The sequence below is a fragment of the Falco naumanni genome, chromosome 11, assembly GCF_017639655.2.
Source record: "Falco naumanni isolate bFalNau1 chromosome 11, bFalNau1.pat, whole genome shotgun sequence".
NCBI classification, from domain to species: domain Eukaryota; kingdom Metazoa; phylum Chordata; class Aves; order Falconiformes; family Falconidae; genus Falco; species Falco naumanni.
Window position 1 is genome coordinate 15957109 of NC_054064.1, and position 17131 is coordinate 15974239.

The 17131-nt window shown below is 40.0% G+C and overlaps 1 protein-coding gene across 4 annotated transcripts in view; it reads right to left on the reverse strand.

Annotated features, from left to right (window-relative positions):
• The window catches only part of ABCD3 (ATP binding cassette subfamily D member 3), a 32812-nt gene extending 15780 nt beyond the window's left edge, over window positions 1-17032 (reverse strand). The window contains exons 1-3 of one of the 4 annotated variants that reach the window (XM_040610001.1): window positions 16907-17032; window positions 3403-3439; window positions 1016-1117 (exon numbers count right to left, since the gene is read on the reverse strand). In XM_040610001.1, coding sequence (XP_040465935.1) covers window positions 1016-1117; window positions 3403-3439; window positions 16907-17019 — 252 coding nt within the window. In that variant the 5' untranslated portion in view covers window positions 17020-17032. Of the gene's footprint in view, window positions 1-1015; window positions 1118-3402; window positions 3440-10078; window positions 10166-14755; window positions 15811-16447; window positions 16621-16906 lie in introns of those variants that run through there. The other 3 variants (XM_040610004.1, XM_040610002.1, XM_040610003.1) reach the window with 3 other exon arrangements.
• Between the last annotated feature and the right edge of the window lie 99 nt (window positions 17033-17131).

Here is a 17131-nt window from a genome sequence, read left to right on the forward strand (position 1 = left end):
TTAACACTCAAAGCCTCACTAAAAATGTAAGTATTCAACACCCTCATTTCTCTTATTCACACAGCCAGTCATCTCATCCCTGAAAGCAATCAAGTTCATAAAGCATGATCGGCCACTTGTAAATCCAGGCTGGCTGCTTGCAATCACCTTTTTGTCCTTTGTGTGGCCAGTTAGCTTCCAGAAGGATTTGCTCACAGCCTTACTAAAAACATGGTGAGGCTGACCAGCCTGTAGCTTCCAGTATACTTGTTTTTGAACATGGGAGTGATGTTTGGGTTTTGGGGGGATTATCAGTAATCTCTTCTGATGGCCACAACCTTTTGAAGTTGGAGGGCAGCTCTGTCAGCACTCTCGGAGGCATTCCCATCCATCCTTCCACATTCTGTGTACTTCCTTTTTGTGAATAAGCCATCAAATGTCCCTGTTCACCCAGATTAGCTGGCTGCCATGCTTGCTCTACATTCTGTACATTGGTATTCATTGCTCTTGTATTACAGTTCATCACTTAAGTTCTGAGCTCAACTAATGCTCTTTCAAAAAAACTTAAATGTCCTGGAAAGTATGAGAAAGTTTCTGAGACAAACAATTTTATCTTGCTAAATTCTAGTCTGCATAGCTCTCCTGAAATGATGTTAACAGACTTTTTGACAAATTCACTTTCCAGTAACGGTTGGCCTAGATATAAGTTAAAAAAGCAAAAATATGGATGAACAGCATGCTATTTAAAGATGAGAAATATTTGCACAGAGAAGTATACTATCTTGCATAGAATCATGCAAAACCCAGATGCCCTTTTAAAAGATATGCTACAGACAATAGTTATTAGCTGACAGTAAATGGCTTATCTTGTAACTGAAACCAGAACACAACTTGTTAGTTATCTAACAGCTGAACATACATGTAGATTTTTAGTCCTATTCAAGTAAAGTATATGCTTTTGTTTAAATTCTAATACAATTACAAAAGAAAACTTGACTCAAAAAAATGCTCATTTGTTGCTGCAGGCAATGCTTACCTCTTTACAAAGCGTTCTAGGGACCATTATTTTCAGGATTCGACATATTCTTGCAATAAACACTCTGTCCACCATTGCTCGCTCCTTCTTTCCCTCTTTCTGCTGCATGGAGGACAAGCAAAACAAGGAAAGTGAGATTTTTTTGGTAACGTATTGTTTAAATGTTGACGTGGTATTTTCCCTATCCGAGTTATTTACAGCTACCTTCCTTCTGCAGCATTTGCAATCTTCCCCCAGTTTAAGACTTGCACACACAAGTTAAATGAAGTGTTAAGAATCCAGAGCATATGCCTTCACAGCTAACAGAAATCCTAAGCAAACAAATTAAGCTATCAAAGCAAACCGAAACAGGAAATAGCCATGGTACAAAATAGCATTTATTTCAAATCCATGTTAAAAGCAATATGTAAACCATGCAGACCACTGCAATAAAACATCCAATTACAAATTATAATGCAATCCCACCTCTTAACATTGCTTGTCTCCAAGAGACACCATCAGCCTGTATTTTTTGAAATGCCTTCCATCATTTGTCTAGACCACCAATGGTTTTAACTCCTTGACTGTAAAGCACCAAACTTACTTCAAGTGAAACCAGAATTTGTTATTTCTTTACTTATAAAAAGTCAGCACAACACACTAATGAGCTAAATCTACGAGACTTAAAACCCCTCCTATACCCAAACACCTTTTGAGTCAGTTGCATTTTACTCTGTACAACCCTATCTTCTTCCCTAACCTGAACACTTTTTAACAAGCTAAAAGACCAGTATCTTTTCTTTCTTTTCTTTGTTTTCTTTCTTTCCCTTCACAGTTGTGACACAAGGATTCAGTCCTAAAAAAAAGACTGAAAGTGCATACAAAAAAGTCCACAAGTCCTGTCTAATCAACCTAATCCTGCTATCCCTGCTAGCCAAGACTCATGTGAAGCCCGTGTTACCAATGCCTATGGCAATACTACAACATACTCAAGACAGGAAACCTGGAAAAAACCCTAGGGAGACAAGATTCACCATTAACCAAGTCAGACAACCCTATCAAGCACTCTTTATTTCCACAGATGATTAAACCACTGAAACTTGCACAAAGAGCCCAACTTGGTCTCTTCACTTACAATTTACATATGCAACGTGATGGGCACCAAGTGCAAGCTCTGAGCCCCAGCAAACACAAAATTTACTCTGAATACTCTGAATCAGCATACTCCTGTTTTTCACGGGATGAAGTCAACTGTAGTCCTGGCCTTTTCAAAAAAATACGTAGATGCAAATCACGGATAAAAATTCTAGCCAGACAGGATGCTGTACGGTAAATCATAAAAATATTTAAAATCATTTACACAAAAATCCAAGTAATTCCAACAATTAAAGTCTACTGTCCAGGCCTAAAGCAGCATGACTCTATTTTCAGCAATAGAAATGACAAACATCATGTCTGACGTGTGAAGTTTCTAGAAGTATACGATTAAACATATTTGGTGTCTCAAGCTGAACCTATTCTTCCTCTCTTTACATCTCTTCCTCACTTCTACTTCTGTGTTGCACTCGCATTAATTCCAGTATCTTCTTTACCAGAAGTTTTTTCCCTTAGACTTAATTCCTCATTCAGTATAACTAAATCCAAGAGGGATCGGATAAGAGAAAGCTAGTTACAATTTTTACAAATAGGTATAGCTATGCAAAATACAAGTGGTTATGGCAGATAGCTTCTAGCCAGACCTTGACTGTGCTAACACAATGCTTGCATACACCTTTGTATTTACCTAGCACAAGCCTTTTCTTAAGTTTTCAGTAAAGATGGAAGTACATGGAGTAGTTACCTATTCATATAATCATATTACCTGATATTTCTAATAATGAGCTCTGCCCTTTGGGCTAACTATCATATTTTATTTGAACATGAAACAAAAACCGCTTTATTTAAAGGGATATAATATCTCATTTTCAAACAAATGAATTGACAGAAAAGACCAAACCTTCTACCAGAAGTTTAAAGTACTTTTCAGAAATTGTCAGACTCTGCATCTTGTTCCATACTTTTTTCTTTTAAATAAAAAGCAAATACAAGTTATACCAAATCTACAGGCAGCTGTTTGTTGCTAAGCATAGAGGCAAACATACAACACTAGTCCTTACACATTCATAAGGCACAGATGCAGAAGCACATGGTACACATCAAGTACATATCATTATGTAGTCAAACTTCAGCCACATGTGATTAAACACTTTCATTTGTTTCACCAATGCAAGTCTGAAAGTATGTGTCAAACCACATTTGCACCATAGCCATCATCCTGCCCAAAATAAAACTACAATTATGGGACTTGAATAATACTTTTTTTAAAACTTTAAAATTATATAAAACACATTACATTAAGAAATAATTACCTCATTGTTCTGCAGTGCTTGTTTTCCACTTCTTTTACTGTAGAGGAAAAAAAGTATTTTGCTTGTTATTAACACACTTTTCTTTGTGTTCATCTCTACACAGAAGAGACAAAATGGAAAGCTTAGGATTATCTATTTCTTTCAAAGCAACACAGTGTCTCCACAGCAGGGCTACCTTTTATGTCAAACTTACGTCCTGTTTTTATACAATTTCAGTGAAACCTTACTCCTTCCAGATCCAGTTTCATGCAGGGAAACTAAGTCTCCTCATTGCACTTCCGAGTTTTACTTTACCTTGGCTTTCTCATCATGAACTCCAGGTGTTTCTGTGTTTCTCACATACACTTTGCAAGCATGGCTACATGGTTCCACAGACCATAAATGAAAACTACATGAATGTAGATTCAGCAATCCAAGCAACCCAACTTTCACGTTCTGCACTATCTACATAAGCCAAACAGATTTGTTTTGCATTGTATTTGACTTCCAAATAACACATTTTACTACAGATCAAGATGATTTGTTCATAAACATGCACTGCAGGGCAGAAATAAAAAATCAGATCTTGTGAAACCAAGTTCCTGCAAAAGTATGTATTGCAAGTGGAGCTAGTTTTTATCCTGTTCATTTTCCTTCTACATTTTACTGATCAGCTAGAGGAAAAGTATTTATCAACTAGTGCTAAATAAACATTCAGAAATACAATGTTATTCTTTTTCCTCTCCTTTTAAGAAAGGCAAGCTGATGTAAGACAGTTACAGTCTGTCTGATTTTCTGACCATTCAAGCATCAAATAAATAAGCACATGAAGCTATTGGAAGAGCTTATGCATTTATGTCATTTAAAAGTGACAGCTAATCACATGAAATTGGAACCTACCACTTCTCAGCCATCACACTAAACCACTGAGAACAGACTGCCTTAAAACTAATATATTCATATACTTTCAAGACAGCGCCTACGAAGTTACAGGGAAACAGAAACTGCTCCTTCTGCCTACATCAAAACAACTGCAGACTGCCATGCAACCAGTTATCCTGCAACTTTATCAACAGTATCATTTCGCACTTCTCTTTGCAGAGCTTTAAAGCACAATATCTAGGATGAAACCATGTCTATTTTAATTGCTGATTATTAGAAAGACCTATGAATGTCACTGACCAATGAAGAGAAATAACTTTACTATGGAAGGAAGAGGCAGAGTAGCAGAAGAATATGAGAAAAGGAGGGAAGGAAAGACCGTGAAAGTGAGAAGGGAGAGATGCCAGTTTAACAAGATCTTAATTAAAGGTAATGGTGAGACGGAAGCCTGAGAGGACAAGATAAAAATCTTGTAAACTACTTGTGCAAAAGACAGAACAAAGAACACGAAGGGCAGCAGAGGGCAGATTAGGGGAGAAATATCTCAATAAAAGTTCAGAAGAGGTACAACACTTGATTAGGCCATGATGGAAGTATGTCTGTGGAAACAGCAACAGTGTGCAAAGTCCAAGAAAAAAATCCAGTTAGAGACTACATCCTGGTGATGTAGGAGCAAGTCTGATCTATTTTTTTTTAAAGTGTCCTTGAGTATGGATCAGTCCCATCTGGTTTGGGACTAGGAGAAAGTAGTATTCCTAAATGTGAATAAATTATCAAACTAAGTGGGTATCTCCCTAGATGATTCATGACTTGCTGTAGTGCAAAATGAAAGCATGCTGCTCTTCCAGATATGTTCTAATAGTTCCCAGCGTTGCTGCTTCAAGGCCTGCCAATGTTTGCAGTCACAACACTCATAATGCACAACTATTTCAGCTTTAAAAGGATCAGAAGTGAATGCATTAAAATTGTAATATATTAAAATGATGAGACCTAGAATTATTCTGGCAGTTGAACACCTCTGATGTATTTATTGATACATTTTTTCCTACGGAACAGTTGAGAGAAATTCAGCAGTTGAAACTACTGAACTGAGTCGAAACTGATTATCCATTACGGAGAATGGATTGTTTAGAAATAGTGATCTTATATTTAACTGTGAACTCACTTTTAATCAGAATTTGTACTTCAAAAGTTTAAGATAAAAATTAAGTATTTGTAAAATCAAAACCTAATGAAAAAAGAGCTTTAACAGCATTTTCTTCACTTGTTCTAAAAAAATTCATGCAAGCTCAAAACAAGATTAATACTTCAGTAAGAAAGGAAACAATCATATATATGAAGCATGGACTATCTAGAAGCAGAAAAATAAATGTGGGCACATAGCTCCTAAAACATTGCTCTTGCTATTAAAAAAAAATATAATCCATTGTTGTTTTAACAAGTAAACCATTTTACTTGCAACAAAAGACTGTGCCACAATTCTGTCTGGCATAAAACTTCCACAGGCTGATTACTGCAGGACTTTTCCTTCTCAAGAGTCTCATTTTTTCAGTCCAATACATACTGGCACTACTCCAGACTCCATTAAACTATTCTGTGAGATTGTGGTTGCAATCTCATTGAATTTAAAGACTAAGTAACACCCTCAATTAGTCAGCAGGAATACAACAAGACTATCTGGTTACAGCAGAGAGCTCTAACATTTGGAATAGATTCAAGCTCACTGTTATTCCAGACCTCTCATTTACTTAATGCTGCGCATCACAAGCCTTATTGGTGAAGGGCGGTAAGTGGACGCTGTCCAAATTCTCGATTTCAAGTAACTCCTCTGGTGTAGAGGCCGGTGTTGAGCAGCACAGCGTAAGGACTGCCTGGAACAGAAACATAAGGCTGCCTCCTGCTGCAGTGTTAACTTCAGCGACTACCCTATCCACACATAGCACGCTCTGGTTTGAGTTAAACTGCGCGTTTTGTTCTCGTAGGAGTGCCTTGAAGCTCGTTCTACTGATGCTTGACTTGGCGATGTGGTAGGGTAACGGCTATGATACAGCTCAGGTTAGTACAATTAATTACATGCTTATTCAATCAATATTACTACAATTCAGACAGCTACCATAAAATTGCAGAAGAGCTCTACTTTTGATCTTTAGTGTAGTTACAATGAAACCCTTCCCTGAGTATATGTATTGGCACTGAATCTGACCTGGCTGGGACAATGAAAGATCCTGAAGTATAAAAAACTTCCAAACAGTCTGAATGACAGTAGCACTGAATTCACCACTGATGTGAAATGTGTCCCCTAGGGAACATAATTCTGTTCCTCTCTACCTTGAAGTCAGAACTGTGCAGTGACCTTTCACCACTTGTTTCTCCCCGTTTCCTTCTATATCAGAAAGTCCTGAGATTTTTCTCCTGCCTTGCCCTGGCTTTGGACTGCCTTTTTACTTCCAGCCATCAGTTCCCCTGACACTTAAGACTTTATCAGAAAGGATTCAATTGTTACATTACAGATACTAAAAAAATACAGGACTTTGCTTTAGGTGACCAAAAGAAAGGTATGGTGACAATGCAAGACTACAAGAACAAATGTTCAAAGGTGACTTTATGGCAAAAAAAAACACCCAAAGTATGGCATTCACAATCTCATCCAGGAAACTGAATTATAACATTTTTGAACTTATGAATGCCCAAATGCAGGTTAAAAATAATAATGTGATTTTAAACTGAAGCATTAAAGTTTACGTATGCAGAGAACACTTTGCAAGCCTAAGTCAAGCACAAATACAGTAACATTTACTCAAAACTACATGAAAGCTTTTATATTGAACTGCTCCAATTTATTTCTCTGAAATAATAAACCTTGTAGAAATACAAAAGCTAGCTTTCCTCCAAGCTCTTATTGTACCAATACAATAGAGAGTTGTGTAGCAGAATTACTTAACTTTACTATAACCCATCTCCAGTGTCTGCTTGCTTTTCAGTTTTTCTACTCATAAAACACTTGACTGAAACTAAGTTTACTGCCAGGGAGTTATGAAAAAAGACCTGCCAATACAGTAATGAAATAACAGATTTCATTAAGTAACAAGTAGATAATGGGAAGACTGACTTTTGAGCTTCCTTCATGCCCTTACAGACAAGAAGGGGTAGCGATGGTGAAGTTTTTGAGAAGGGTTACCCAGACAACATACAGGGAAAAAAGAATGTAAGAAAAATGATGGTACTAAAATATTTCTAAGACTGAGCCAAATCTATTTATTTGCATAGCTTTGGATAAGGATAGGAACACAGAATATTCCAACATAAAACCACACCTAGGAAGTGTTTCTTCACTATTTTCTCCGGAAGCATTAAAAAAATCTTAATCATATACATCTCTCTCTGCCTGTATTCAGCAGGTACTTCTGCTACACTAATCAAGTCTTCCCCCAAACTTCCACCGTCTCAGGCTTAAGTTTTCAAGTAATCAATGAATCAATCTCTACTCAGTTTGACTGAGCGAAGGTAGAACTTCATCTGTAGATCATCCTGCTTGATGCAGCAACCCCTCTGCAGCAATGCAGATCACAAAGCTGAGAACAAATCACACAGAATGAGATACAAAGTACTTCTGATTCAGATGATCCATCCATGGAATAAACATCCAGAATACCTAGACTAAGTAATTCTAAAATATCTTTGTCTATACTATGGGTGGGGAGAGAAGGAGCTTCTATAAAGACTCAGTCCTATTAAAATAATAATTACAGCCCCTCCCCCCCCCCCCAACTTTTATCTGTTTCACGTGACTATCTATGGTAACAAAATACAAAGGTCAGCATAAGTTTAATCTACATGAATTTTCATGGTGTTTCCTCCGACTGCTACCTTCAGGCTACACAAACCAATACATTCTTTCAAAATTATTCTCTACACTCAGGGTGTTTAAAGCCAGACTCAAATCAAACTAACACCTTAGTGACTACAGTAAAAATGGCTTTTCACGTACACTTAACTACAGCAATGTCTTACACACTCCTTATCAAGGTTACCATTTATGACACTGAGTACTATGACCAGTTTTGGACCCCCGGTACAAAAAAATACATTGGTAAACTTGAGCAGGTTCAGCAGATGGCCTACTGCAGAGGGCCATCACAACTGTCAGAAGAGTGGAGCACTAGCCCTGTAAGAAGAAGCTGAGGGAAGAGGGCTTGATCATCCTGGAGAAAAAGCAGCATTGGGAGACCCCAATAGCAGCTTTCCATTACCCAAGAGGCCACTGAGGCAGAGCCAGACTTCACACAGGCACACAGCGAAGACTGACAACAGGCACGAACTGAACTGGGGAGGTTCTAACCGTATATAAGGGGAAAAGAATTTAAAAATCATTGTTACAATAACGGAGCATTGCAATATGTTGTTCAAAACTGGAATCTGTCATTGGATGTTTTCAAGACATGACTGCACAAAGCCCTCAACAGCCTGGTCTGAATTCAATGTGGATCCTGCTTTGAGCAGACACCTGGATTAAGTGACCTCTTGAGGTACCGTCTATCTGAAATTATTTTATGATTTTACTTAAAAAAAACCAAACCACAAAACCAAAACCACCAACAAACCAAACCACAACAAGAGATATAATGGGAAATGTATCACCTGAGGAAGTTTCAGGAAAAGCAGCACTTCATATGGAGCTGGCTACCCATTATTTAACCACACAGAACTTTTATAGCAAACATTTGTGCAACAAGTGAAGCGAGGTATCAGCAGCACTGGGATGACACAACTACACCAAACTTTTCATTCATGCATGCATGGTAACTGAACAGCAGCTTGCTAAATGTAAGTAAATAGACAAATACCTACCCAACAGACAGTAGGCAACACAGAATAACTTTCCTCAACATCAAGAAACATGACTAGCCAAAACCAGCAAAATGTTTTAAAGAAACTAATAAAGAGTTTCAGGACTCTGTACCGGCATTTGGCAGCTGATCCTACTTTGAGGGCAGCAATGTAGCACAGGGGGGAGGCAGAAAACTTGATAATACCACGCAATTTCAGTCTCCAAATAAGTGTTGGTTACAGCTCTCAGTCTTTGGGTTTAAGTCTATTTCCATACCAGTGAAGATACTCTCTCTAAAGAAACATACAACTATGGTGGTTACTCAAAAAGGATCATTCGCAACACTACTGAAGAAGAGTTGAGAAACTGGGAAAAACCTTTAAGAGGCTGTTGAGTCTAGTTACTGAAAGGCCTCAAGAATACTAGTTCTGTGGCATTTACTGGCAAACAGGAAAAAGTTAAAGAATTACTGTCTCTAGAAATACCTGTCTCATGCCAGAACAAAGTCCAGTGGAAACAATCTACACCAAACTAAGCATAACAGGGAATTGCAGATGGAGAGAGAGATAAGCAAGACTTCCAGTTTAATGACAGGTCAAGAGGAAATAAAGGTTTGAAAGTGTTACGCTTAACTGCAAAGAAAGCTACAAATTCTAGGTCATGCTACCTTCCTTCTGGAGTAAGATGACAAACTTCTGCCCAGCACAATGCAAAGGAAGAATATCTGCTTTAGGGTTAAGTGGAGCTTTTTAAAGAGTTGTTACTTCTAAGCAACATTAGCATTTGCATTTTGCAGATCTTACATTCTAAAACAGCCATGGGCAATTTCCGTAGCTTTAAAAAAACAAAACAGACAAGATAATAAATTTTCTAATAGTTCACGATTATTTGTGCAGTTTTCAGGTTAGTTTTGCAGTAAAGGTACTACTGAGACATTGTAAAGACAGAATACATTCAAATGACTGAAGATGGAATGCAAATGCATACCTTGTTGCAGTGTAAAGAAGTAACAGCTATAATGAGAAAAATACAGTGTTGCTTACAGCACGCTCACTGGTAGACACAGTTTCGTCTTGCATACCCCACACAGATGAATAGAGCGCAACAGTACAGCTATTTCAGGTCAAGGGCAGCAACCTTACTCAGAAGCCTGGGCACGCTCCAAAAGCATGTCCACTTACGCAGCACAGCCTGAGCACACACAGAAACCAAGAGCACAATTTTCTTGGCTCTAGGTTAGTGGCTACTTGCAGCATGACCAAAAATAATGTGAGGGGAATGCATTCAGGCAACCAAGTAGGAGACTGAGAAGGTTACAGACAGCTATGTCACTGCAAGCAGGGGCTCTGAATTGCTACTCAAGAAGTTTCTACAAACGTGAGAAGGTGGCAACTAAGCAGAACCGTTGTAGAGAAAATTCTGAGTTTCAGTAGAAGTCTGCATCTCAATAACAAAGTAACACATAAAGAAAAAACCTCAGAGCTACCAGTTTTTCCATAAGCTTGTGCTCTAGCCTGAACTGTGGCTGTAGCTCTCCCTCATGGGTAACAGTGGAAAAACACTTCCAGCTAGTTCCCGGCAAGGTGAAAAAAAAGTTTCACACTTACACACGCGCTAGATCTTGGCTTAGACAACAATCATTTTATGCAACTTAATAAGACAGAAACCACTAATTAACTACCCTGGCCCAAAACAAAGGCAGTCTGAATGCTAGGAGTGGGGTTGAGTCATCTGGTTTCTCCTGTCTCCATACCCTCCAGCTGAAGATGGGTTTTCTGAGCCACAGGCAGGATTTTCTGTAACATTAGGTTTTAGATACATTTTCTAGTAATCCTATCTATATGGTTGGGTTTTTTTTATTTTGGTTTGGTTGTTTGTTGGGGTTTTTTTGACACTCTCCCCCACAGCGTTCTCCTGGAGAAACTGGCTGCTCATGGCTTGGACAGATGTACTCTACACTGGGTTAAAAGCTGGCTGGCTGGCCAAGCCTAACAGGTAGTAGTGAACAGCATTAAACCCAGCTGGCAGCTGGTCACAAGTGGCATTCCCCAGGACTTGGTATCGGGGCCACTCCTGTTTAATATCTTCATCGACAATCTGGACAAGGGGATCAAGTGCACCCTCAGTAAGTGAAGAGTGGCTGGAAAGCTGCCTGGTGGGAAAAGACCTGGAGGTGCTGGATGACAGCCAGCTGAACATGAGCCAGCAGTGTGCCCAGGTGGCCGAGAAGGCCAACAGCATCCTGGGCCTGTATCTGAAACACTGTGGCCAGCAGGACAAGGGAAGTGACTGTCCCCCTGTACTCTGCACTGGTGAGGCCAGACCTCAAAATAGTGTGCTCGGTTTTGGGCTCCTCACTTCAAGAGGGACATAGAGGTGCTGAAGTGTGTCCAGAGAAGGACAACAGAGCTGGTGAAGGGTCTGGAGCTCAAGTCCGATGAGGAAAGGCTGAGGGAACCTGGGTTGTTTAGCCTGGAGAAGAGGAGGCTCAGAAGGGACCTCATTGCTCTCTACAAATGCCTGCAAGGAGGTTCTAGTCAGTGGGGATAGGTCTCTTCTCCCAGATAACAAGTGACAGGACAAGAGGAAACTGCCTCAAGTTGTGCCAGGGGAGGTTTAGATTGACTATTATGAAAAATTTCTTCACTGAAAGGGTGGTCAAGCATTGGAAGAGGCTGTCCAGGGACATGGTGGAACCGTCGTCCCTAGAAGCATTTAAAAAAAAAAACCACCAACACATGTAGATGTGGTGCTTAGGGACATAGTTTAGCAATGGACTTGACAGTCCTGGGTAACAGTTGGACTTGATGATCTTGAAGGTCTTCTCCAAACTAAATGATTCTACATACAGCAAGCAGTGGACTAAACAGTCACATTCATGTTTTGGATAAACCTATTTTAATGTAGCTAGCACAGAGGTTTAGGTTTTTTTGACACCTGCCAACTTTTCACAAAGCAGCACAGGTTCCCTTTAAAGCTTTTACATGGATTGAAGCAGTCTATTAATCCACAGCAATATAATTTCACTCTTCTTGTCAATCAGTCGCAGGGGACTTGACTAGAACAGGTCCCTTCATGCAAAGTACACTAGCAAGGCTCACCCAAACATCTTCAGAACCTAAATAAATGAGGCAAACTAACAAAAGAGAGTAACATCCTAAATACACAGAAATGGAATAAAAATGCATTTTACAATTTAAAAATCTTTCTTCTAGTTACAACTGCCACTTGCTATACTTCAGCTTCTGTATTATATTTGAAAGCTCCTCCAAATATTTGAATATGTGTCTACCACTTCTGATTGTACTTCTATTAATCACTGCCAAACTGTAGGTTCATGGCAGTCTAGCCGATGACATTAAGCTGAACATGTACTTCCACTTTGTCAGATGAAAAAGGCTGAGAAGCCCAATGACAGGCAAGTGCACAAGTTGCATGTCACCTAAGACAAACTGTGTAAAACCCTATTTGATATATACTTTGTCAACAACTCTGTTGATCTCTCACTCAAATGAGCCTCTCCCCTTGCTTTAGGCACGTCTAACTCCTAAAGCCCCAAGCACACACTGTTCTGCTCATAGGCACTTTTTTTGTCCACAGGAAGTATGCCAACACTTGCTTCAGAAGTTCAGTTCATACCAAATTGGATTCTAATGGACACAGCTGGATGACTGGAAAGGCCGGTGTATCTATGAGCAGATTCTAAAATCTTTGTCACCTTTCCATATAAGTTCCTTACTATTAACTCCATTCTGTTTATTGCCTTTCCCTAATTCTAATTTTGCAGTTCCAAACTCTTTACCCTAATTACCTTTTCTTACTCCTTTCAGTCCCTTCCATTTAGCAGAAAGCTGTATGAGTTAAAGATCTTCTTTCTGAAAGTAATCCAAGGTCATTCTCCACTGGTGCAAGTACTTCATTTTAAGCTACATGGATATTCAGGAACAATTCTCACTGGAAGGGTAAGAGACAATATCCATCTCCTTTACGTATCAAATCCTGTGCTGCTTCTTGTTTGAGGCAGGATTAGGGAGAGAATAAAAAGAATGGAATGATTGGGTTTTCCTGTATCATATACCCAGGATAATGTCTTGTTTGAGAAGCTACAACTATGATTCTAAAAAACCCAAAAACAACTCAAGTCATAATTGCATTTACTTACAACCTCTCCCTTCCCAAGAAGAAAGCAAGCTTTTCCAAGGAAACAAACCTTTTGAGAACAGCAAGTGAAGTACTAAAACAGTGCTTTTTTTCCTACCATGTTTTATTCTAAGGAAGCAACAAGGAACACTAGGAAGTTACTAAAAGTAAATAATTCTATGTCATTCTTATTTTGGACGATTTTAGAAAGTTGTGGTTAAAATATATTGCAATCTGCAAGTGATACCACCTCTCAGTTGTGCAGAACCGATGAGCAATATAATAGCTCTTACAGAAGAGCACCTGTGACTAATCTAGCTAGCATTAATTAAGTGATCTTTGACCTACTAAGACAGGTTAGCATAACATATACAGCTTAATTATTCATACATTACTACTTGATATGAGTTGTACTGGACCTTGCCCCTACTGTCTGACAGCAGAAAAGTAGGTGAAAGTTGCCTCTTCTTTCCTTCCTGCTATCATTTCTATAACTGATTATTCCCTACCAAAATTAACACACAATATGAAAAGTGTGTGCACGATAAGCAAATCAGATTTATTTGAATGTGTAACAAAAATGTTAAGTAAGATTTTTATTATTTTTTTTAATTTGTGTTATGTACTTTTCAACTTCGGCCAGTAGTGATACTGAACTATTGCAGAACTCCAGCAGAAAATTAAAAAAAGCACACAAAATAAAACAGTAGACAGTTATTTCAAGAAAACATGATATAGTAGCATATCTTATTTTAAACATAAAGTATATGTAAGCATAAATACTTAAGTGTGTATTCTTAAATAAGGAAGGAAGAGGTTTTGCAGGTAAAGTTTGCAGTTGCACTAGAACATCCATGGTTCACTTGAATGTTAAGGCCAGTGTTTTGCAGTTTATATTCAGGTCTGCAACATTTACCCTTGCCCTCAGGAAGCTTGAAACTAGAATTTCATCTTCCAGAATTCAGGATTCTGAAATTCATCTCACACTAACAAGACACAACATTTTCAGGCGTTATATACCAAGGTTAACAAAAGAATTCACACATACAAAACTAAATCACCACTGTTCCTCAGATACTTTACTCAGTCAATGTCAAGCAGCAAATACACGACCAGTCCTTTTCCAGACTACCTAGACTGCCAAGTGAAATTCTTCTCCATAGGAATAAGTAAACAAATTTCAGACAGCCATACCCTCCCAACTTCTCTCTCTTCCCAAAGTGGCAGAGAGAAATACAACGCAGAAATTAGAAGGTACACTAGGCCCTGGAGATGTTTATCATTACTACACAAAGGTTTACCACTTGTTATTATATGTCAGCATCATATACCAGCACAAGGATGCTGGCATATGTAAAGATTTGGCACAATGACAACACTTTCCAAAAGTATGCTATAATTTACATTAGCAACAAAGCATTAAGAAATGAATGATACATGAACTAATGAGACTAAACGAAGATGAGGCAATGGTAATAACTGGATGCTTTTGCCTAGGCTGGTGGTATAGGCAATGTAGCTTACCTACTGCCTAGTCTTGATAGGCTGCATTCTGTAAGGCTCCTGGCAAGCTTTGCCTCACAGGGGAACATGGAGAAAATAATGAAGATCAGTGGGCAAAAACCATCTTCAAAAATAGTATTCAAGCAGTAGCACAGCTATTACTGTAATAACTGAATGTTGGTATTAGAGTTTGGAATCTATGGCCACAATACAGTACCAGTAGTAAATAAGACCTAAGCTGTGAAGGGACTCCACAGCTTTATGCTTTTAACACATACACAAAAGTGGAACAATCAAGTTTGCAAGCATGGTACTTATTTTAGCAACTGCATATCTATTGGATTTGAGAATGCAGGATTGCTCGAGAGAGGTACACTACAGAAGTAAAGGACGAGGTACCAGAAAGACTGCAGTACAGCTAGAGGAAAAGGGGCAGATCAGATCAGGCTTACACAATTCCATTCAATTGCTGAATTAGCTGGAACATAATTCGTAATTTATCTCCACTTTCCAATTCTCACTCATCTTGTAATAGTGTTTGGTCCACTTAATATATATGAATGCCTTGAATTTTTAACACTGTACCAAGCAAAATCAAAGATTCATACATGAAGGACACATTTCAAATATAGTCTTCAGCATTAAGGCTAACAATCGCTTTCAATATATTTACTCTCAAGCCAACAAGTCCTGCAGATCAACATTAGAAGATCTGCAAGCAAAATAGTTTATTGGGACAACCCAGAGTCCACTCTGGACAGCTGCTAGCCTGTTCCTGTCAACTGAACGCTACTAGTAGTGGGAATATACTAAATGCACTTTAAAACTACCCTGGACTTGCATCCACATTTGAAGATGTGTTCCAACCTGAATGTAATCCAGCTTATGCGCTCCATGATCACTCCTCAATAAAGGCAGGGAAAGGTAAGTGAAGACAATTAGGAGGTTCACTTGAAAAGAATAGGCTTGATCTGAATTAAAATATAGATGCTGCCAAAACATCTGCATGGCCTGGTCATTCTTACAAACACCACTGTAATACATTAAGTGTGAAAAGCTTGCAGTACAGTGTCAGTAACAGCCAGCTTTCTTTTTTTAGGCCCTTCTATATAGTTTTTCTCCTTTTTTACAATAGTATTTCATTAAATTAAGCAGAAATACCTGCAAAATATCATCCTTCCCTAAGAGTCTGATAGAACAGTAACTTTCAGAAATAGTTTGGGATCTTGTTTTTACTCTCATTGCAAACAAGGTAAGGTAGCAAATGCATGAACTGTCAGCAACATATAGATTTCTGACATTATACAACAAAGTTACCCAACTTCACAAAGCTCTTAAAGGTATGGAAGGAATTAGGTAAAATAAAACTGGATTGTTGCTTAATCACAGGTATGTTATTACTTAAGTGTGTTAAGTCCATTTCACCATCAAGATCTAGCAGCAGGATAAGGCTGTAGCGACTACACAAAATATGTAACTGTAGTACTGCAACACATTGGGTCCTCCGCATATGGCAAATAACCTACAGCCACTAATACACTAAAATTATGAAAGGATGGAGCCTGAGGTGTATTCTTCATCTGCCTCACTATATGGTAGCCTAGTGCTTTACAGGAGATGAACAAACACACACCCTAGCCCACGTACACCGGTAAGGCATCCTTATAAGCAACATAAGCACATAGTACCTCTCTGAAATTGTTACCCGTGTACCTTACTGTCACACGGCAGCATTAAGCCAGCAGCTGGGGTCCATTATTTGCCTACGCAGACATGGCGTCCTAGGACATCCCTAGGAGTCAACTGTTCGTTAAGATCAGCTCACAGTTAGGAAAACGGAGGAAACAAGTATAATTTGAGTAACAAGGTGGCGGCAGCTGGGCACCCGCAACCGCGGCACCGACCGCGCCTCAGGGAGGGCGGGAGGGGGAAGGAGCCTGACCCACCCCCACAAGAGCCGCCTCCCCGGCGAGGGGGCGCCGCGGCCCCTACAGCAGCGGGGCCGCAGGCTGCCCCTCCGCCGGGCCGAGGGGGGCGACCAGAGCTACGGCTCGCCTCGGCCCCCCGCCGCCGGCCTGCGGCTGGCCCCCGGCCCCTCCCGCCCCGCGCACCCCCCGGCCTGGCCCCGGCCCCCGGCCCCGCCGCTCCCTCGGCCCCGCCGCCGCCGCTCACCCGTGCTGGGCTGCTGCCCGCCGCTTGTTGAGCAGGCAGAGAAGCGCGCAGACGGCGGCGGCGCCGGCGACGGCGGAGTGGCGCACGGTGAGGTACTTGCTGTAGGCGGCCATGGTGCGAGCACAGCCGCGGAGCCCAGCGGAGCCGAGCGCAGCCGAGGCCAGCCGAGCGGGCGCGGGGAATGCCGGGAGGGGGGCGGGGCGCTCCGCCGGCAGGACGAACCGG